At 38.6% G+C, this 22,261-nt stretch overlaps 1 protein-coding gene and 1 long non-coding RNA gene across 7 annotated transcripts in view; both read right to left on the reverse strand.

Annotated features, from left to right (window-relative positions):
- tbxas1 (thromboxane A synthase 1) overlaps positions 1-22,261 on the reverse strand; it is a 276,173-nt gene that overhangs the window by 195,460 nt on the left and 58,452 nt on the right. For all 6 annotated transcript variants that reach the window (XM_008110550.3, XM_008110549.3, XM_008110551.3 and 3 more), the window contains one exon: positions 21,045-21,138. In XM_008110550.3, the coding sequence (XP_008108757.1) occupies positions 21,045-21,138 (94 nt within the window). The remainder of the gene's footprint in view (positions 1-21,044; positions 21,139-22,261) is intronic.
- LOC134299645 (uncharacterized) lies at positions 7,714-8,701 on the reverse strand. The gene is made up of 2 exons (XR_010006884.1): positions 8,441-8,701; positions 7,714-8,091 (listed from the first exon to the last, which is right to left on the reverse strand). It is a non-coding gene; the product is annotated as an uncharacterized LOC134299645 (long non-coding RNA).

Genomic DNA, 22,261 nt, shown 5'->3' on the forward strand with positions numbered 1-22,261 from the left:
TGGAAGTCTAAGGAAGGAAGATTCCCTAGTTCCATAGGAGCTCCAATTGCATACCAAGAAATTGTGGGAAAGAAAGAGCCAAATTGCATGGGATGATGGATAGGTATGATGCCAAGATTGAGGGATCTGGGTGGCATTCTTAGAAGTTACAATGTCTCTGGTAGCTTCCAATGGAAACACAGTAATGCAAGTAATGCAAAAAGTCAACTCAGTGGACTAAATAGCAACAAGGGCTTTGCCGAAGTGGAGAAAGTGCAGCCTGTGGCCCCAAGCTCAAAGCCTATGAATCTACCTCCCATAAGTTTCTTTTGAGTGAAAAAATGCTTGAAAACCACTCACACAACCACAAAACCACATAAGATCCCTCCTCAATGGAAAACGAGTCAAAATTCAGTGGGGGGAAAGCCCAAGCACAAACCAAAAATGACTACAGGTCACTTCCAGGTTGCCCAGAATATGCCAGTGTTACAGGAGGATTTTATAGACCAAAACTGGCTGCTGTACCAGCACAGTTGCCTACCCCTTTGTAAACTTCAGGTAATTTTTTGTCAAATGCCCTTTACCAGCCATAGAATGAAATGTTTATAACTTAGCTTTCAGAAAAAGAAGAGAGTCAGAGAACGCGAGAGAATAAGAGACAGAAAAGAGGGAGGGAGGGGAGTCACAACTCCTAAATGAAGGGGGGAGTAAATGTTTCCAGTGAGATCATAGGGTGCAGTATGGTTCCACAATGGGGGGTGAGTGTTATGGGAGAGAAACTGCTGAAGAAGGGAGAACAGATTGTTCTGGTAACAATGCAGGACTCATAGGTATTGAACAGAAAGAGCACGAGTAACCCAGCAGCGGCAGTTTGAGAAGAAACTGCTCGGAGCAGGTTGATATATGAGGAGTCTGGCAGAAGTGCTGTCTCAACAGTCCGGAGGGTGAATGCAAATTACTTTGCTGAAAAGCGTCTCTTCAGACTCTAGGCTTCTGCAGAACTCCTGGGGACTGCAAGGCTCTGACAAAAGGTTTAGGTGGCTATATTATTCCTGCTTCCTTTTCTTCCTAACACCAGTTAAAGCAATCAGGTCCGAACTAGTACAGTCTGAAAATTGCTGCTGAGACAAATGAACATTATGACATGCTGAAGCCACCCATGGAACAGTGGTAAGATGATGTTTTTGGACCAAAAGCATCATCATATCACTGCCGGGTTATTCAGTTCATTCTCTTTAAAAGTGACTTTCCAAGCTCTGAAGCAGAGTTGTCTTTTCCATATCAATGAGTGCCCCTCACTGGTATTCTGAAACAACATGGTGCAGTGATATGCATATTGAGCAGGGACTCTGAGAGACCAGGATTCAAATCTCTGCTCAGCCATGGAAAGTAATAGTGAACCCTATTGAACAAATAACTTCTGGGGGAAGTAAACGAGCCAGAAAACTTAGAAAATGCCTAGAGAAGTCATATTCTGTCAGATGTGAGTAAATGGAAATGTGAGCATCAGCCCAATGCATATAGGTAGATTTACTGAAATGAATATTTATTGGCCAAGTCAATAAATATCTGCTATTTCATGCATCATTATAGGAATGTCAAATTAAGAGGAAACAGCTTTGAGCTTTGCTGATGCTCAACTTAGAAAGTTTGAGCAATCTAGTCATAAATATAACAAATCTATAAAACTATTTTACAGAGTAAAGCATAATTAAAAGAGTGATGTATCCTCATACTACGAGATCACCCAGGCAGTCTGATTACTCAAGAAGCTTTCGGCTTATTATTCATCACACTAGATGGTCTCAAGAGATAAAGGGATGGAGAATACTGGGACTGTTAAAGCAAGTAAAATATGACATTTCTTATGATGCCAAAATTTAAAATATACTCAAGTATACCCGCATCTACTCAAATCTAAGACACCATCAAATCTAATGTGCAGCTCAACTTTCAAAACCCTGAAACCAAAGAAAGTATTTGCAGGTGAATGTGCAGTGGCAAAAAGTGCGCTCTGTAATTTGGCCAAAAAAGGTGTGCATTACTGTTGTGGCTGTTTAGAATTCCTTTGTTATAAACAATTGTTTAGAGTACCAAAACTTCCAGTAATATAAAATAAAACCTTGGAGTGCATCTATGTTGTAGATCAGAATGAATCCATTTTAATTGCATTGGTTCAATTCTATGGAGTTATGCGGATTGTAGTTTGACAAGGTTTTGAACCTTCTCTGCCAAAGAATTCTGGTGCCTCCCCAAATGACAAATCCTAGGACTGAACCATTTTATTAGAGGTGACATCCCTCAAAAAGGAGCTCCGGGTGCAGTTCCTGAAGCAGCCTCTCCTTTTGCTTTGGCTCAGCATGAAGATTAATACTATATGATGAGAATCTAATGTGCACTCTAATTTTGGCAAGGTCATTTTGCCCAAAAAAAAGGGGGGGAGAATTACATTTGAGTAAATAGGGTAATAAATATAACAACCAACATAAAAGGAGTTAAAAGCAAGGCATTTTTTTAAAACCAACAAATATGGTGAACAGTACAGCCTGCATACTTGTAAAGGATATGCAAATCCACAGATAACAGTACATCCTATTGAAATGAATGACTTTAGTTCCATGACTAACACAGGAGTCATCTTGGAGGATCTAGAAAATACCTAGAGAGGACATATTCTGTTAGAAATTGATAAATCAAACCACAGACACCAATTAAATGGATGTAAAGAGGACCTAAGAAAAGAAAGCAAGGTTGGTAGCAATCTTATCTCTCAAGGAAGGGACTTCCAGAACCTGGGTGCAGCCAGCAAGAAGGCCCTCACCCATATTCCCAAGAGATGCATTACAGGCATTGGAACAGAGAGAAAAGCCTCAACAGAAAATCTCAAAACACGGTCAGGCTCATAGGGGACAGTCCCTCAAATAACTTGGACCCATGCTGCATAGGGCTTTGCAGATTATAACCAGCACTTTGAATTTTATACAGAAACAGACTGGCAGCCAGTGCAACCATTGTAACAAAGGAGTGTACTGTGCTGCTCTATATGCCATAAGATAAGGAAGTATGAACAGGATTAAATAATTGCATAAAATAATTCCCCTCATAAAGGTCATTTTCAATTATTTGTTTCAACCAGAAGTTGCTTTTGCAGCAAAGTTCTTAATATGCAGGGTCATGTTGCAATAAAAGCAAATGAGATGGATTGTAATCGGATGCCTCTAGCTTTTGCTGTGCGTCAACTAAAATCTGTTAATGCATCTGATAAATCTTCCTCCTATATTGGAATGTGTTAGTAATATATTTCAACAACCTCCATTCAGTAGCTATGTACTGATTCTACTATTTCCAGAGTCACAATCAATACTGGAATAATGTTTGTATAAACAGTCCATCTTTGTGGAAAACCTTTTGGAATAATTAACAATACTGTGGTCTTTTCACAACAGCTAATGCAATAACTCTGCTTCCTTGACTCTGATAATCATAAGCACTCCATCAGTACTGTACATGCATTTATGGATAAATTTGTTTTCAATCAAACCATTTAGCAGTCTATTTTAGGACAGCTTTTGAAGCCACAAACCCTTATACAATTCAGCAAAATACTATTTCTTCATTTTGTGTGTGTGCGCCTTCAAGTCGCCTATCAACTCCATACATTTTATAGGGTTTTCTTAAGCAAGGAATGCTCAAATATAGCTTATAGCACCCGGTATTCATTGTCAATCTCCTACCCAAGTATTCATCAGACCTGACCCTACTTAGCTTCCAACATTAAATGGGATCTTGTACCTTTAGGGTATTTAGGCAGGTCTCTTTGAAAAGGAAGCTGTAACTTTACCCAAGATGGTTTTTAAAATAATTCAAAGCAACGGCAGCATCAGAAGTTCAATTTTATAGCTAAGAATTCTATTCAGTGCTGACTGGTTTTATGTTTCTGATTTCACTGATTGTGATAGCTCTTAATCTTAAGAAATTGTTGCCCATCACATTCCACACAAAGAACACATATCTCCTCCAAGTTTGCTGATCAGCCCTAACTTGTACAAAAATATTTAGGCTCTGTAAGTTTGATCAACATCAGTTCATAAAATGTGCATTTCACAGCAAAATATATTGCAGTCAAAAATGTTTGTATGGGAGGTACCTTGCTAAAGTCTGTGTTTTGCTCCCATTAGGTAAAAACCCAAGCTTGGGGACTCTGTGATCAAGAATGTGAATTTGTATCATATGCCTAAAATGATAGTACAGATTCAGGTTGGGAAAAGATTGTCACCCAAACAGGCTGGGGAAAAAACAGCTGATTTTCACAAGGTATAACCTGACATATAATGTCTCATATATACCCGGCAGCCTGTAATACTGAAATTCAAGGAACAGTCATAACTAGAAACTCCATTTGAACTCCTTTCTGCTGGTGCAGGTTCTCTGAGGAGTTTGCCATGCAATGAAATCCCAAGAGGCTCCATAAAGGATTAGGTGACTTTTCAGACACGGCCTATCAGAAACACACCAGTGATTTTGGATTGTTGCAAACCTACCCAGACAATTGTTTCCTAAGCAACCACACTGAGCTGGTTTAGCCGTTATGATAAGATGTGGTTTATTGTGATGGGAATAAACCACCGGGAGCCTTAAGCTGATGCCCTTCCTACCTCCAGCATAAGAACATGGGAATAAATACACGTCCCTTCATTATGACTTCCTTTGTTTGCCACCTCCTGTCTTGCATTTTAGACAATAAACTCTTGTAACACCACACAAACATCAGGCTAATAACAACCATAGCCGTACAAATACCAATCACCCGCAATGAACCTTTTTTCAATATTGTAGCTTTTAAGGGCACTGAATTAGAAAAATGCAACAAAAACATCTTCAGTATAATTGTTATTTTCTATCCATTCAGTTGTTACTCTGTTTTGATTGAGTGCAGACGCTGATGTTTCAATGCAACTTCTTTTGGTGTGTTTGAATAGATTTTTGTGTTTCATGTCAGCAAATTAAAGCCTTTTGAAAATCTGTTAGAAGACTTTAACTCCTTTCTTATTGTTTACTTTCTTAAAATCTTACTTGGGCACATAGTACAAAATAAAAACATCAAAGCTAGTGAGGGAGGTGTATGGAAACTGTACATGATGGAGAAAATCTGAGGTCATTTTTGAATTTAGAATGTCTATAATTTTTTGAAGCTTTTGTATAGTTTTGTGTCACGTTTGCTTTTAGCTGTCTTGAGTCCCTATATCAGTAGGAAAGTAGGACAAAAATAAAGTAAATAAGTAAAGAAATAGTTTTAATCTGTATTGTTTTTAACACATTGTTAGCCATCTTGAGTCTCATTAGTGAGAGGAAGAAAGGAAGCATAAAAATGAATAAAGCACCAATAAAACATACATTTTAATATTTTAACATTTAATGGTTTTATAAGCATTAATCAATCAATTGTTTTTTAAATTTTATATGTATCATGTATTTATTGTCTTCACGTTGTTTTAATTAGCATTGTTTTATATTTAGGGACTCCATATTAAGACAGGCTTAATAAAAATCAAGTAGATAAATAGATAACAATAATTATAATAATAAATTCGTATAACTTCCAAATGATATTTCACAGGCAAAAGGAGATATTTTTAGCAGTTCAAAGATCATTGCATGAACCCATACTCACATAACACGCTGCCTAAGTGTTTCTCCTTCTGCTGAATGCTATTCCAATTTATTTCCACACTTGCTGACTTCTACCAGCTTAAAAGCCAAGATAATGCTTTTTCTTTCACCTAAAAGATATACTAGGGAGGGTCACTGTCCAACATGTTACCAGTGGTGTCAAAATATAATTCAGCCACCATAGTTGAGAGACGTGGCAGGCTGTGCTCTACATGATGCCTTAGTGTCTGCAAGCATATAACGGGAATAGTTATATTCACTCCAGAACTGAACTTCTAGAGGCCCTGGAGGGGAGCCAAGGCCTGGTGGACAAGGTTTAACTACACAATATTAACAGTTTTGGCAAGGCACTCCCCAAAGAACGCAAAAAGGACCAGAAAGGTGGAGCCATCCCCCCTAACAAAGAGGAATACAACAAAGTGTGCTTTAGTGAGGGAAGGGATGGCTCGAAGCAACGGGCGTTATGTAGGCTGAAATGACTTTCTCATTGTCTTCCACGGCTGTCAGATACTTGCAACAGCTTCCCAGGAGAGGTTTTATAGAGGCATCATCACTGCCACTGCTGCCGTTGTTGCCGCCACTACACCTCCCTCATCCATTTTGATTACAGACTAGCAAGAGTCAGCTTTTTCAACCTTCTGTCCAAAGTAATGGTTAGTTGGTTCCTATAATTAGCCTAATTTTACAGTAATCTTATTAACATGAGAGATCAGCTGCTTGCCTTATCAATATGCATATATGATGAAGATGCTCGTCTTCTCTCCCTCTTTATGCCTCTGTGTGTGTGTTAAGGCAGAGACATAGAGAAATTAAAAATGCAAATGTGGGAAAGCTCACTTACATAGGAGGTGTCTCTGCTCAGTTTTCAAGAACGGTGTTTCTTATCCATCCTACAGCCTGTTCTGAATTAGGATATATTTTTGTAGGACTGAGGAGTGGGTGGAAGGATGAGGAAATCAACTTCCATGAGACCAGTTACATATTCTTAAATATTGATCCACAATCCCAGTCAAAAACTGTGATATTATCTGCAGAAAATGTTATGAGTACAAGAAAAGTCATTCCAGCCATAAAACATGGGTTTAAAAAACAACTACAAACAAAATCCCCAATTCCCTATTCTTGTATTAGCTAATGAGCTCTCTCTCCACACTTCTTAAAACCCAACAGATGTTTTTACAAGGCATTCTCTCACATTCCAAATTGTTTGTGCTTCCTTCCCTTCTTTTCCTTGTTTGTTTGTCAAACCACAAATCGTGGTTTGTCAGTTTCTATAAACAGAGTTTGCAATTACAATTTAAACTAAGTTTCTGAAGATCACTCTTGTGGAATGACAGTTTGCAAAGGGAAGTTGTAGCACCTTTGAGATGAACTGAGAACAAAATTGGCAGCATTCATAGACTAACTCTACAAAGGAGTAGACACAAGGTGCTTCAATGCTGTAGAATGAATGCAGTTTGACACAACTTAACTCCCAGAGCTCAATGCTATGGGATCCTGGGATTTCTAGTTTGTTGTTTGTTGAGGCAACAGCAGTCTTTGGCAAAGAAAGATAAAAACTTTGTAAAACTACAGCTCATATTATTCCACAGCATTGTGCCAAGGTAGTTAGAATGGTGTCAAACTGCATTCATTCTACAGTTTAGATGCACCCACAGTTTATTACAACATATGGTACCAATCTTGTTCTCTTAGTGAGTTTCTACAGTGTCTTTGCATATTGATATTCAAGACTAGCACAGTTGTGTCTTTAAATCTTACTTATATAGAATGAAAACAAGGAATTGTCTACGATGCCTTGACAATGGAGAAAAGATACTAGTTGAGGTTTTGCTATATGAACTCTAAGGATAGGGTAGCTGCTTAGACTTCTAATTAACAACATTTGTGGGAAAGCTGGGAGAAGAACAATGAGGGAGGAAGCAGTCAGTATTAAAGTTATCAGGGGTTCTCTGGAGCAAGACAGATAAAAAGAAGGGGGAAGGGCACTGTTCTGCCCCCACGCTATCTTAACTACTTGGAAGGTGAACTGGCTGCGCAGGGAACAGACAGGAGACTATACAGTTGAATCAAACAGGAATTTATTAGCTGACAATAATTTTAGACTTTCTGTCCTCCTGAGTGTCACTACAAAGTCTTTATGAAGAGAGGCAAAGTCTTTGAGACAGACACAGTTCTGGCCAAAATGAGGTTCTTGAATCTTTATTTCTTCTTATTGTCTCTTTCTTATATGGTGTTCAACTGTCTCTAAGATCATTTCAGTATTTAACTCTGACTGGACTTGGAATACAGATCCGCCTGGACTATAACTCATACGGCTCCAACTAGACATGCTATTTGTTGACCTTCTGCCTTCCTCTCTCTTCACCTTCCAGTCACGAAAAAGCTGACTCTTCCAAGAACCAGAAGTGCCTTGCCTGAGGTTCTGCTCCTAAGGGGATTCTTAAAGGGGCAGGGCGACAGAGGTTACAAATGCAAAAAGGCTGTCTAGACCGACCACACAGAAACTGTACATAAAATATTAATTCCTCTAACTAAAAGGGCTTAACTAGGGGTAAACAGTGAGGGTCCTCATGGGGCATGAAAGGCACCCTGCTCATTTCTTCAAACTCTACTGCTGCTGCATATAGACTTTAATTCTTTTGTACAAAGTGTTGAGGTCCTTTTCTATAATTCCAACAACTGAAGCCACATTTTGGTGATCAAATCACAGAATCGTAAGAGTTGGAAGAGACTACATGGGCCATCTAGTTTAACCCCCTGCCATGCAGGAAAAGCACAATCAAAGTACCTCTGACAGATGGCCATCCAGCTTCTGTTTAAAAGACTCCAAGGAAGGAGCTTCCGCCACACTCCATGGCAGAGAGTTTCATTGTTGAACAGCCCATACGGTTAGGAAGTTCTTCCTAATGTTTATGTGGAAACTCCTTTCCTGTAATTTGAACCTATTGGTCAGAGTTCTAGTCTCCAGGGCAACAGAAAACAAGCTTATCCCCTCTTCTTTATGACAGAATTGGACACAGTATTCTAGGTGAAATCTGACCAAAGCAGAATAGAGAGGTACTATTAATTCTCATGATCTAGACACTATATTTCTTTTGATGCAGCACAAAATCCCACTGACCTTTTTAGCTGCTGTATCACACCGTTGGCTTGTGTTCCACTTGTTATCCACTGGGACTCTAAGATCTTTTTCACTTCTACTATTGTTGAGCCAGGCTTTACCCATCCCATATCTTTGCATTTCAGAAACAATGATGTACAAGTAATAATAGCAAAAGATAGATCATATAAACACACAACTTACCCTGAACCATCTGTTTGGGGGCAATAAAAAGACAAAACCACAACATAATCACATCTTATGAGTACGACATTTATTTCCTAAAAATAACTTTTCTTCTTCATTTCAAAAAGGCCTCACAGTAAAGTTGTAATAAAATGCTGAGAACTGATTTCAGAATAGTCTCAACTATTCCAATGTTCTACCATCAGCAACAGTCTCTAGGGACCATCACTCATGTGAACATTGTGCTAACTGCAAGTATACATTCAAGATAACTGAGTTTATGGATCAAAATGGGGGGGGGGGGGACATACACCCAAAAAGTAATTTTCATCTTGTAACATTCCATGTGTGATTGATCAGGTGTCCCTGCAACAATTGTAGATAACAAAAACTTCTAGGATTTTAAAGTCTGCACAGGAGAACATCTCAGCAATATCAGGGAAAGGGGATCAGACAGTCCTCTAATCAATCATTTTTGGAACATTATCTCAAGGATCTACACCTTTGGGTGCTTGAGCAACTTGATAGGACCCTGTCTAGAAAAAGAACAGATTGGCTATTGAGACTTGACCTTTAGTTCCTTATAATTTAAGTATGGACTTCAAGTATATCCATCTGCTTTAAAATTCAGGTTTTCACACATCCCCCTAAGTCTCCTCTTTGCTGTTATGATAAGAATGTCCTTGTTGCACTCTGTAAAAAAATTGAAATAGTATAATGCTCTTTTTTTGTAAATGAACAGCTGCCAGCAGGTATAATCTTTGGCGAAACTTGTTTGAGAATCTCTGCAAATTGATTTTAAAGTTGTAAATGTAAGTTTGTTAGGCGCCTTATTGTAATTTCTGTCCTGGGGTATTCTAAGTAGAACCTGTTTAGAGGGGGGTTGCCCTTGCCTTTCTCTGAGAAATTGTGACTTGTCCAAGTTCATCCAATAGGCTTCCATGGCTGAGTAGGCATTCGAACCCTGGTCCTAATCCAACACTCAGACTAGTACATCATGCTGGCTTCACTTCCTAATCTGACCATAGTGTTATCCACTTGCTATCTTACTTATATCTCTACTTGCAGTATTCTTTCCATCTGTCACTAGTTGAATTTGTCTACTTGCTAATCTGGGATTCTTCCTAGCTTCCTCTCCCCTCCCTAACCATCACTTTTCTTTACTCTGCTGAACCTGCACAAATGTTAATGTGGCATTTGGAGATCTGCTGGAGTTGTCAGCATTTGAAACAGCCACCCCATTTGTCTAGCAAACCTCACTCCCTGCATTATTTTTTAAGACAGCTCAAGTTCGGCCAAGTTAACTATCCATGTGATCAAGACAAAGATGATCTCGATTGATTCTGAGATGCCTGAAAGCACAGCTTTTTGATAAACACAGATCTACTTGATAGCTCTTTAGCAGACTTAAACAGAAAATGTGGGTTTATACATATCAGGCATGTATTCGGGGATTTCTACAATAGGCAAGCACTCACATTAAGCACTCCTTTAGGTAAATGGGGCATAAAGAGAAATGAAGTGGAAACAGAAAATATATACTAATTGAATAATTTGCACCACACTGAATAGTATTCTTAATTAGACTAGTGGATACTGATTCTGCAGGAACACACATCATTTCCTATCTGTGACTCTGTAGCAAAGCAGGCTTTTTTCATGCCCTCTCTCTCTCTCTACCTTGGGGAACCATTTACAGGGTCAGTGAAACTGTGCATCCTGGTTTGTCCCTGTTTTATTTCCTCTTCAAGAAATTAAGCACCATAAAATGAGGATCCATACTTACAGAGGTCACGTTAGTGGGAACAGGGGACATAAAAAGGAGCAACGAAAAAATGTTAGTAAAGCAGGACACGGGAATCTATGGATGCCGTAATCCACTCTCTCCAAAACAGAATGGCAATCCATACTTTTCCATTATGACACTCCTCTCTCCCTTTGCCCAATTTTCTTTGTTGTAAAGATATTTGTCCTAAATAAAGATATTTTATCCTGCTTGTCTCCCACAGTAGATTTTACACTTCTCCTGCTCGGAGTGAGTGGCAATTATCAGTGAGCTCTCTTCAGTGCTGGAAGTAAGTGAAGAACAAGGAAAGAAAAAAAAGGAAAAGCTAATTTCAATCCTGAGACTACTGATTCAAAGACACAGCCCTGTTAAGTCTCTATCAGTATGCAATGGGATCTTGTAGCACCTTTGAGACTAACTGAGGGAAATAAGTTTTTGCAGACTGGCCGAATTCATCAGATGTAAATGTAGGTTATCCATTTATAGGCTACACAGGTTCCAATTAGCTACACTTCTCAATGATGACCTACTGTCTAATGTTTATCTATTTGATTATTACAACTTTTACCATTTATTTCAACTAATTAATTTTAATAAGTAGGACATCATGACAAAATCACCAGGTGAAGCAAAATTGGTGTTTTTTTCCTTACATATACAAATAAAAGAATGGAAGAAAAAAAACAAAACACAAGACATATATCACCACTATTCCCATCCATTTGGTGGGAAATCACAAAACTGGAATGGGCCAGGGTCCAGCCTAGGCTATGCCTATGGCCCTCTGGGCCCCCAAGCAAAACCTCTGGACCCAAGACCTTCAGAAAAACATTCCCTTCCCATAAAGCTATTTCCTATGAAACACAGAATTAGCCTGCACAAATAAAAAGCCCCACCAGGTGGGAAGCCATGACATAGGCACCATTTCAACAGGCCTCCATATGACAGCCCTGTTATTATGAGAAGTGGCACTTAATCTCTTGTTCTTCAAAGCCAACCTGGTGACAGCAGCGTCAATGAAGCCAGGAGCACCTAGCGCAACAGCATCGCTTGCAATAAAACACTAATGAAAATAAATTGATATGTATTTTACCCATATGCCGAGGAGCATATGGTTAATGTGTTTAGACATCACTAACGAAGTTAAGCCTCAGCTAAATTTGCTGGCTGACGGATAAAGACCCTACTCAACATCAAATCAAGGTTGACAGTAATTTCAGTGCAACAACTGCTATTCAGGACGTGTCTGTGTGCTTCCAAGTTATACCAATGTTAAAAAAAATGTATTTGGAGACTTCTAAGTTTCACAAGTACAATTAAATTTGCACCACATATTGCAGGGGTCAAACTGGAGGTATCGCTTACTGCTATCTTCAGTGGTGACTGAAGATGGGCAAAGAAAGCCTTCAAACTAGAATACAATTGCATAGTACCTCTCAGCCTGAGAAATTAAGTGACATCCCTGGGCCAATCCCATTAAAGTGTATGACACAAGGTTCTTGGGTACGTAGGCTTTGCTCCTGGAAGTTGAACTTGCATTTTGCATTTTCTCAAGATCACTTGAAGGCTTTATCTGAAATGCATCCAGTGACCTTTTTTTTCTTTTAGCAACCTCTATATTTCTTATGATTTCCATTTAGGAAGCCAACCTTATAGATCTATGTCTTTTGTTAACATGTTGTGAATAATGATGAGGGAGGCTTATCTGCTTTCCAACTTTCTCTCTGTTTTACTATTCATGCATGCTAAGTAATGGTTTCTAGGTAGGTGAAGGTTTCCCCCTGAGATCTAGTATCCAACTCTGGGGGTTGGTGCTCATCTCAATTTCTAAGCCAAGGAGCTGGCGTTTTCTATAGATGTCTCCACGGTCATGTGGCCAGCTGCATGGAACACAGTTACCTTCCTGCTGGAGTGGTACCTACTGATCTACTCACATTTGCATGTTTCCGAACTGCTAGGTTGGCAGAAGCTGGGGCTAATAGTGGGAGCTCACTCCGTTCCTCGGATTCGAACCACTGACCTTTCAGTCAGTAAGTTCAGCAGCTCAGCAGTTTAATTCACTGCACCACTGGGGGCTCCTAACAGTTTCTAGGGATATATATATATATATATATATATAGAAATAAGTGTGTATCTTACAATCGATGTAGTCTTAGAATCAAAGAAATACAGTAGTATTCTATTCTTTCACAGCTCACTCATAACTTTCTGACCATGAGTAACTCTAATTTATGAATCTCTTAAACCCCAATTTTTAAATCGCTTTTAAAATTATTATTAAGCATCATATGCATACACTACTAACAATATACAATACATTAAAACATCTATCCACACTGAGGGTCAAAATAGAGATTGTAATTATAGTGATAATAGCTAAATGTAGAATGCTGGTGGATCCCACCCCCCTTTGGTGTCAATAATTTTAACTATTGTTTTTGATGCGGTGTTTGTGAGGGCTGATGTTATATTGATGACATGTTAATAAAGGTATTTTAAAGAAAATTATCTACCCAAACAAAACCCTTATACCAATGGTTCTCAACCTGTGGGTCCACAGATGTTTTGGAAATCCTAGCATCTGGTGAACTGGATGGGGTTTCCAGGACTTGTAGGCCAAAACACCTGGGGGGACCCAGATTGAGAATCACTGCCTCATACACACATACATACACACACACACACACACACACACACACAAATACAACTTCCTAGCCATTCAACTAAGGACATAAGCAGTTTACACAGTCGGCTTTGATTCAAAGCAACATTTGCATCTCATAGTCAACTATGTGAAGTGACAGTTCCCTGCATTCCCAGTTAAGAACAGAAAACCAGTGTTATCAGAGAGTTTGATTAGGAGTTGGAGAGACTTGCAGCCAAGGTCCAGAATAACTGTTTGTAAAAGAGCAGTGAAAGCCCCTTCACCAGGTTGTTGATAATCAGTACAGTACGGAGTCATAACAAAGCCCTTTACAAAAGCCAGTTGCTATGCTAATGATTTGTCAATTACACATTGGGAGGGATTAAACACACAAAGCATCTTGCTTCCCTCCTTCAGAGAACATGTCTGTCATCTTTTCGAAGGCTGTTTCTGTTATGCTGTTAACCTCCTGATGGGTACTGGTGCAGTGTGAAATTTAGCCATTATAAAAATCAGGGGGATAGAAAAATGATTTTCCAATTAAAACTGATAATACTGGATTAAATAAATTGTTCTCACAGAAAAACCTGAAGAGACACTCATTGCAGGATTTCAAATGATATTACAATAAATATTGTGACCGGTATTTTTATAAGTCAGTGGATTCACAAGCAAAAGGATTCTGAAGCAGAATAAGACAGTATTCACCTCTACAATTAGCAATAAGCCTAATACAACTGGGTAATTACGTTCTGGGTAATTACCAGACATATTAGAAATATGGCTATTACATTTGTACAATATTCTTATCCCTTTCCCATCTCCCCCTTCTGAGAATCTGGGATTTTAAAATGCAAACTGCTCCCATTTCTTAGAAAACTAAATTATTTTTTCAGAATTAAAATAACTGGAGCCCTAATGTAAGGGTCAACTGTAGTTTTAGCAACATTACACTCACTAAATATTAGTATTATTTTGTTTTGATGTAAACACTCCTCTTTTTCATGTTTGATTTCTGTTGAATCTGTGTCCTGGAAACAATAAACTGTGTTTACTGGCGGCAAACAACATAGCGACTTTGAAAATAATACAAGCAGACAGCCAAGTAAAGATACATTTCATTTGGGATAATACTCGGTTTATTTAAAGTGAACTGGGAAGGCCGAATAAAAGGTCCTTGGTAATACTGGGAATTCCCAGAAAATATTTTAGGATAAATAAAATGACATATGATTTCCAAATTAAAATAGAGCAACCACATCTGGAACTTCAGCATTTTTTAAAATTGATGAAACATGTGCCTTCAAACCAAACTGGCCAAGCAAACAGTTAGACTGTTGGTATATGTTCCCATGTACAGTAGATATAAATGAGACCCACCTTCCGACTTAAGCAATCATATTCCAATTAAACTGGCCAATAATATTAGAATTTAGTAGAGATGGACACCAATACATTTATATAACCGGTATTTATGTCAATTGCATTTTTTAAAAAAACAGGATACAAAGTTCCTTTTTTCCGATATGATACAGAGGGTGACATTTTCATTTGCTCTACCATTTACTGCCCTACAGGTATGCTTTTCAGAGGTTTACTCTAATTCTTAATCTTAGACATTGTAGGTCTCTTCTACACTGTCATATAAAATCCAGATTATCTGATGGCAGTGCAGACTCATATAATCCAGTTCAAAGCAGATAATGTGGATTATCGGTTTTGATAATCTGGATTATATGGCAGTGTAGAAGGGGCTTAAGTAGGAGTTGTTCCTGCAGAAACCAGAAAGAGAAAGGTCAGCAAAGCACAGGAGGGAGGGAGGGACGAGGATGCCCAAGGCACTGTCTTGTGGCAAGAAGGTTAAAGATTGAACAGGGAATTGATTACCAGACAACAGCAAGAAATGAATGATGAACCAAGAGGGATAGAGTGGATGTGGATGGACAATGGGACAAACAGTTGACGTTTAGACCTAGAGGTCCCTGGAGAGAACACTTCTTGGTCCTCCAGTTGTATGAGACAACCTAGAGATCCTAGGACCCATCTACATGGCCATATTGAACTGCATTACATGAGCCTACACTGATCATGTAATGCAGCTTCAAACTGCATTATACAACAGTATGGGGCCCTAGAGAGCCTTCTTTGGAGGCTTTTAAGCAGAAGCTAGATGACTATCTGTCGGGGGTGCTTTGAATGTGATTTCCTGCTTCTTGGCAGGGGGTTGGACTGGATGGCCCATAAGATCTCTTCCAACTCTATGATTCTATGATTCTAGAGAAGTGTTCTCTCAGGTTAAAAATAGTAAATTCCAATTTACCATTTTCACTTTCATGGGGGGTCCTGTGCCCCAACTCTGGAGAATGTGGAGAGCTAACTGTTATTATATGAGAGTGAACAAGGAATAAATGAAGTGAAAAGCAGATGCATGGGAAAAGAGACTCAGGTTTAAATCCAATTGTATGGCTCAACCAGAAAAGTCAATAAATCGTAATAATTAACACAGTTTGGTTAATTAACCCATAAAAGAAATGGGTCCACAGCTGTCTTTGCTAGAATGGTTTTGCTATGTATAGCGTTGCATGTCTAAATATAATTGTTGTCCTTCTCAACTACAGCTGACCCCAATAATTCAAAAGGAAATTGGTAAGTAACATTTATGTAATATTCTTGGTTCAATTGCTTTATTCTAGTAGGAACTAACAATTGGATTTAGGCCAACATAGAAGACAGATAACAGGAAAAACAGCAACCAGAGATGGATAACAGAGGTGACATAGATGCTGTTGACAATTTGAGAAAAGAGACTTTGAAAGAGGTGAAACCAAAGAGATAGATGAAGCAGGTAGGGATAAGGAAAGAGCATTCAAAGATGATTAGAGCACAAAGTAAAATGATTACTATAATGAAAGACAATTTAATAAGTGTTATAATTAATTTTTTAAAAATCAGCAAATACATATTGCATTAAAACATTCAGGGCTTTCCCCCCCACTTGCAGATAGAGATGACCAACATCAGTTTTTTTTTAAAGTCTATTTACCCCCTCCCTTTTTTTTAAAGGAATAGAAATGTTTTTACTATTATCACATTGTTATTTTTGTGTAGGTTAAGTAGAATTTCAAAGCATTATTAATTATTGCAAATAAAGTCTAAATGGAGATTTAAAATACAATAAGCATATCAACCTGTAATTTATTCATGCCCTAAAATAAAGATTCCAAACAGATACGGGAATCTTTATTTTAGTACATGACTAGATTATGACTGTTTATGAGGGTTTTTTTTTTAAATCAATTAATTTGCATAGAAATTGGCTCTGTCTTCTTCCATATATTGTTACCATTGTTTCAGACATCAAAAAAGAGCAGGAGGGACCACCTGCATTCACTTTTGGGTTGAATAACATGACAAACTCATATAAGTGTGAAGCAGCTGTAACCTTATAAAAGGAAATGGGAAACACTGGCTGGTGACGTGTAATCCTTATTGCCACCCAACTTGAATGGTCGCTATATGCACAGAGATGAGCTCTTTAACCAAGATGGAGCACTGCATCCATGGGCTAAAATTCTCAAAATCATCTTCCAAATAAAAGCAGTTGGTCTTTAAGATGCCAGAGGGCTGTCTGTGCTTCTTTGTTATGACAAATTAAAACAAATGTTCCCTGATTGCATTTTTACTCGTTGAGATATAACCATGATAAGGTTATAGAGAACTTTTTTGTGCCTCTCAAAAAGTGAAGATCCCTCCCATCTAGGGCTACTAGAGTTGAAACTGGAGAAAGATCCTGGACTTTTATGGTTGTGCCGACAAAGGAATTTGATGTTTATTATTTTGGTTGCATGACATACAACTATTACTGAAAATACTTCTTCTGTACAACTATTAAAGACATGGATGTTCCCTGGCAACCCTACTGCCATCATTTCCAGCCAACCTGATCAATTTCTGCATTTGTTTGAGATGTTTGAAGTGATAATCTAATACATCTGAAAGGCACTGGGTTACTAAATTCTGCTTTATTGCACCATAATGGTCTTGAAATCCAGTGTCAATATATTACCTCTTGACTTCAGAGTGACTAGTCTTAACTGAACATGTGCTCTCCTCCAAAGAGCAACACATTGTGGATTTTATCTTTTTTCTATCTCTCCCACCTTCCAAATTTTCCATGTTAATATCTAACAAATGAGAATTATTATTTTTTATTTCAGGAGCGACTTAAGAAGCTGCAAGTCGTTTCTGGTGTGAGAGAATTGGCTGTCTGCAAGGACATTGCCCAGGGGATGCCCGGATGTTTGATGTTTTTACCATCCTTGTAGGAGGCCTCTCTCATGTCCTTGCATGGGGAGCTAGAGCTGACAGAGGGAGCTCATCTGCACTCTCCCTGGTTTCATACTGGCAACCTTCAGGTCAGCAACCCAACCTGCTAGTAAGCAATCCTGCCAGCACAAGGGTTTAACCCATTGCATCACTAGTCTTTTCCTGTCATCTCATCTCTTCTGTTTTGTTCTGGCTTTCTTTGCGTGTCAGGAGTAACTTTAGAAACTGCAAGTCGCTTCTGGTATGATAGGATTGGCTGTCTGCAAGGACATTACCTAGGGGCCACCCGGATGTTTTGATGTTTTCACCATCCTTGTGGGAGGCTTCTCTCATGTCCTTGCATGGAGCTGGAGCTGATATAGGGAGCTCATCTGCGCTCTCCTCGAGTTGGATTCAAACCGGCAACGTTCAGGTCGGCAACCCAACCTTCAATTCATCAGTCCTGCCAGCACAAGGATTTAACCCACTGCGCTACTGGGGGCTCTTTGTTCCGGCTAAAGCAACACAAAACAATATGCTATTTTTCTACTGTCTGCAGCTGTAATTAAAACTGTGAGTACAGACAAAACACTTCTTGCACTTCAGCTCCTTTTTTTCCCCCTCTTCACAGACCTATTCCATTTACTCATTTCCAGTATCAACTTTCTATAGCTTGTGTGCTTTGAAGATGAAAGAATATCATTCCGGCTCCAGGACTCTGCCAGCATTGCCCTGCACCACTTTGCATTTTGTCGTTCCTTTGCTTATCAAAGGATGTTAGGGACAGATGTGGTGGGAGGAAGAACGAGTAGCATTTACACCCTCCTTCCTGCCCTGCCTCTCAGTCCCTGTCTCCCCAACAGCTATAAAACAGTCCAGTCCAGCCAGACCAAAAGTAAGTGAGACAAAGCTCTCCCCGCTCTTCTTCCCCGCCCCCAACAGTCTGTCCCCGTTTTCCATTCAACCAAAGTGGGCCACTCAGAAGAAGCAGCCGACCAGGAGCTACAAGTAGGCCAGACAGGAATAAACAGAGCAAACAAAGAATATCCTGTCCACTCAGAGAGAAGCTAAAGAAAGAGTGATGTCTCCATTAAAATTCAAGGCAGGGAAGCAGCACGCAGCCTGTCAACGGCCAGGCTAATAAAATAAAATAGTGGGGTGGGGTGGGGAGAGGAAAGGAAAGGAAAGAAAGGAAGGAAGGCTTCGTAAAGAAGGAACAAAGGAAAATAGACAATGGTTATTAGATGCAGACCGACCTGAAAGTCGTATGTCGGGTACCTTGCAGTTTTAAATTTGCATCTCTTCCAACATTTTACAGATGAAAACTAGATATGTGTGTCCAAGTCAGAGTCCGGTCAGGATGTAAAAATTCATTAATGGGCACACAAACTAGGAGAGGGCTGAAGCAGTTTGCTTTTGCCTGGGTCTCCTGGAAATGTCTCTCATCTGCTCTCCTCTTTTGCTGAAATAATTTAGTGCAAACTACTTTTGAACTCTGGATTCATTCTGCAGTGACTGTGGGACAAAGGAGGAAAGTGAGAGGGAAAATTAGAAACCTCAGATATTTAAAAGTAGCTGAAAAAGGTATAGACTCTTCTGACTGGATTAGGATGATTGAAAGGAATTTCATTTTATTCATCAAGTCAAGTCAAACAAAGGGAAAATTCTTGTATTGATCTCTCCAAATGCAGGAAAGTGATGTTGCTTCAAAATACTGAAGTTCACTGACCACAACAAACACTCATACACAGACATCCCAGGCCATCCCTTGGCAGCACTACCAGTTCTACATTAAGGACCTACATATTCTATAGCTCCTAAAGATTTTGGGAGAATGTCCCCCAAGCCAAAATATTTCTGGTGGATTCCACAGATTTGAGGAGATTAGTTTTGCTCTGCTTGAAGATGCTGTGCATTAAACTCAGGATCATTTGCATGCAATACATGTTCTCTATCCCTTACCTTAAAAAAAAAGTGGGCAATTCTCCAGATGTTTTTGAACTAAAGTCTAAGCAATGGTGAGTAATACAGAGAGCTTCTGGCCAGCAACAGCTGGAGGGCCACATTTTGCCAACTTCTGTCTTAAATAATGATGGTGGGTATGCAGTTTGGAAAGATCTGGCTCTAAAGCAGAGCACAAAGTATAAACACAAAGAAAAGAGAAAAGAATAAGTATGCCAAGCTCACTCATCTATTTTGCAGTTGATGCAATTCAGCTGTTTTGAATTCTCTTTCATGAATATGTGCATGTGTCTTCAAGTCTCTCATCAACTTACAATGGCCCCATGAATTTCATAGGATTTTCTTAGGCAAGAAATGCTCAAAGGTGGTTTTAACTGTTCCTTCTTCTGAAATAAAGCCTGTAGCACTTCAATAATTATGAAACCATTTGTGCCAAACTTTTTGCTTCAGAATTCAAGAGTGATAATAATCAAACTTCAACTTCCTTGAGAATATTTCCTGGTTGGTTTCATTTTGCATGCAACCTGACGTGTGTATGAGAGGAGAGAAATTAAGACTGTCAAGTGTTCCCAGTCAAATTTGTTTCATTCAAACATGGAACATCAACCAAGCCAATCCCACATACATTTTATAGGTGTTTACAAACTTACATGGCTACCAAATCCTACAAAATCAAGCAGAGGCTGAATGGCCATCTGAAAGGGGTGTTTTGCCTGTGCGCTCCTGCATGGCAGGGGGTTGGACTAGATGGCCCTTGTAGACTTTTTCAAATCTATGATTCTACACTTTTATGAAATCTTAGGTTTACAATCACCCTTATGTATGATATCAAAATTTTGCAATCAGAACAATATTGTCATTTAGAGCATCTGGTTTCTGTAGTATATATGTCATCTACATGTATACTTTTTGCATTTGGAGAACAGAATTGTGACCAATGAAGCATGACTTTTAAAACTGAAAAAAAAAATCTGAATGTCAGTAGGAAAGTCTTCAGGGTAGAGGGGTCACAAGAACTAGCAAGGAGCTGAATGGTGTATAAAAATCAACTCATCTGTAAGTTACACCTGAAGTTTCTCATTTGGTAGCTTACAAACACTCAACAGTTCACAAACCTAAATTAAAACCCTATTTCTAGGTTTCACCTTTTGTTTTTTCTTATAGAATACTAGATTTTGGAGTTGAATATAAGATATTTGTAAAGCTGAAAAATCCCCACACACCTTCCCCTGTGTGTTCATGTCAACTTCAACTACAAGGTGTTCGAAAGGCAAGAGATTGGTAGAGATATGCAAATATATTTAAGTTATGCAGCAATAGATATCACTCAAATAACTTATTTATTTATTTGTTTACTTTGGTTTATATCCCACTCTCTCTCCCCCGTCGAGGGACTCAGAGCTTCTTACCTTGCGGAAGTATAGTAGATTTCCAATGAAAGGCAATGGGGGAGGATGGCGGATGCCCACATTCTGCAGCCTTGAGTATGAAAAAGTGGAATACCTGAAAGGAAAGGTGAAAGAAAGCCATGTTAGAGCAAAGGAAATGTTATTTCTTTCTTTAAATGTATTTTCTTGATATTTAAGACTAGAGTCTCCCAAAGCAGTTCGTAACATGAAATGGTAAAATTCAGTTCCACAGTACAGAAGAAATTAAAACATCTCAGAAATTCTAAAATAACCCAGTAAAAATAAAATACATTTTTGCTAAATTAGAAAGTCCAAGAATTAAAAGGAAGAGAGCTATAAAACTTGTGATAACTAAAGACCATGTAAAAACCAGAGCTTGAAATGTTCTTTTAACAGGTAATTCTTTACTTGTTCATTTTTTAAAACCTAGCTTGCTGTCATTATTCACAATCAAAATAGGAATTTGTCATGTTTGTTATGCTGAAGAAAGCTGATGGGATGAAAATCAATTTATTTCAATATGTACAGCTCCCAAATCTCTGGAAATTCCCTCTGCTGCAATGTGTTACTTTCAGGCTCTGATGAATTTCTCTTCCAAACAATATTTGCAGTTATAAGACATGGCAGGCATTTATCAGACACCTTTTCATTCCAAGATTTGGTGTCTCTTTCTCTCAGAATAAAAAGCTAGCAACTCAAGAACAGCAAACTCACACACCTGAATAAAATCAGATTTCTAGGCTTTTAGGTAGCCGTAGACCACTCAAATAGTCCTCTGAGCCTTGATGAATGATTTCCACACAGTGGCCAACACAATTGCAGAATGGATTCCACATTGCTACCACTCCAGACTATGGAATCTATACTAGCTCTCACATTTTAGCCAATGTTTAATCTTAGTTTCTAGATGTCTTATTTTGTTTATTTCAGAAGGAAAATATTATGTCTCCTTTTCTACAGTTATTTCAAACGACATTATTCTTTTTTTAAATATATTTATTATTTATTGCAGTAACTTCCTTGGCTTTTTGTTGTCCAAGCCACATACAGATGGACTTTGGATGGGTCAACCTATAACAGAATAAATAATTGCTGAATGTATATGTGAGGAAGTTTGAAATACAAGGTTTGTGTTCTTGAAATCCCAAAAAACTAGTGCCTTTGATCTGACTTTATATACATCTTACCTCATCATTACACTATAGTCAAGTTGGCAA

Source organism: Anolis carolinensis, chromosome 5 (assembly GCF_035594765.1).
Source record: "Anolis carolinensis isolate JA03-04 chromosome 5, rAnoCar3.1.pri, whole genome shotgun sequence".
Lineage (NCBI taxonomy): Eukaryota > Metazoa > Chordata > Lepidosauria > Squamata > Dactyloidae > Anolis > Anolis carolinensis.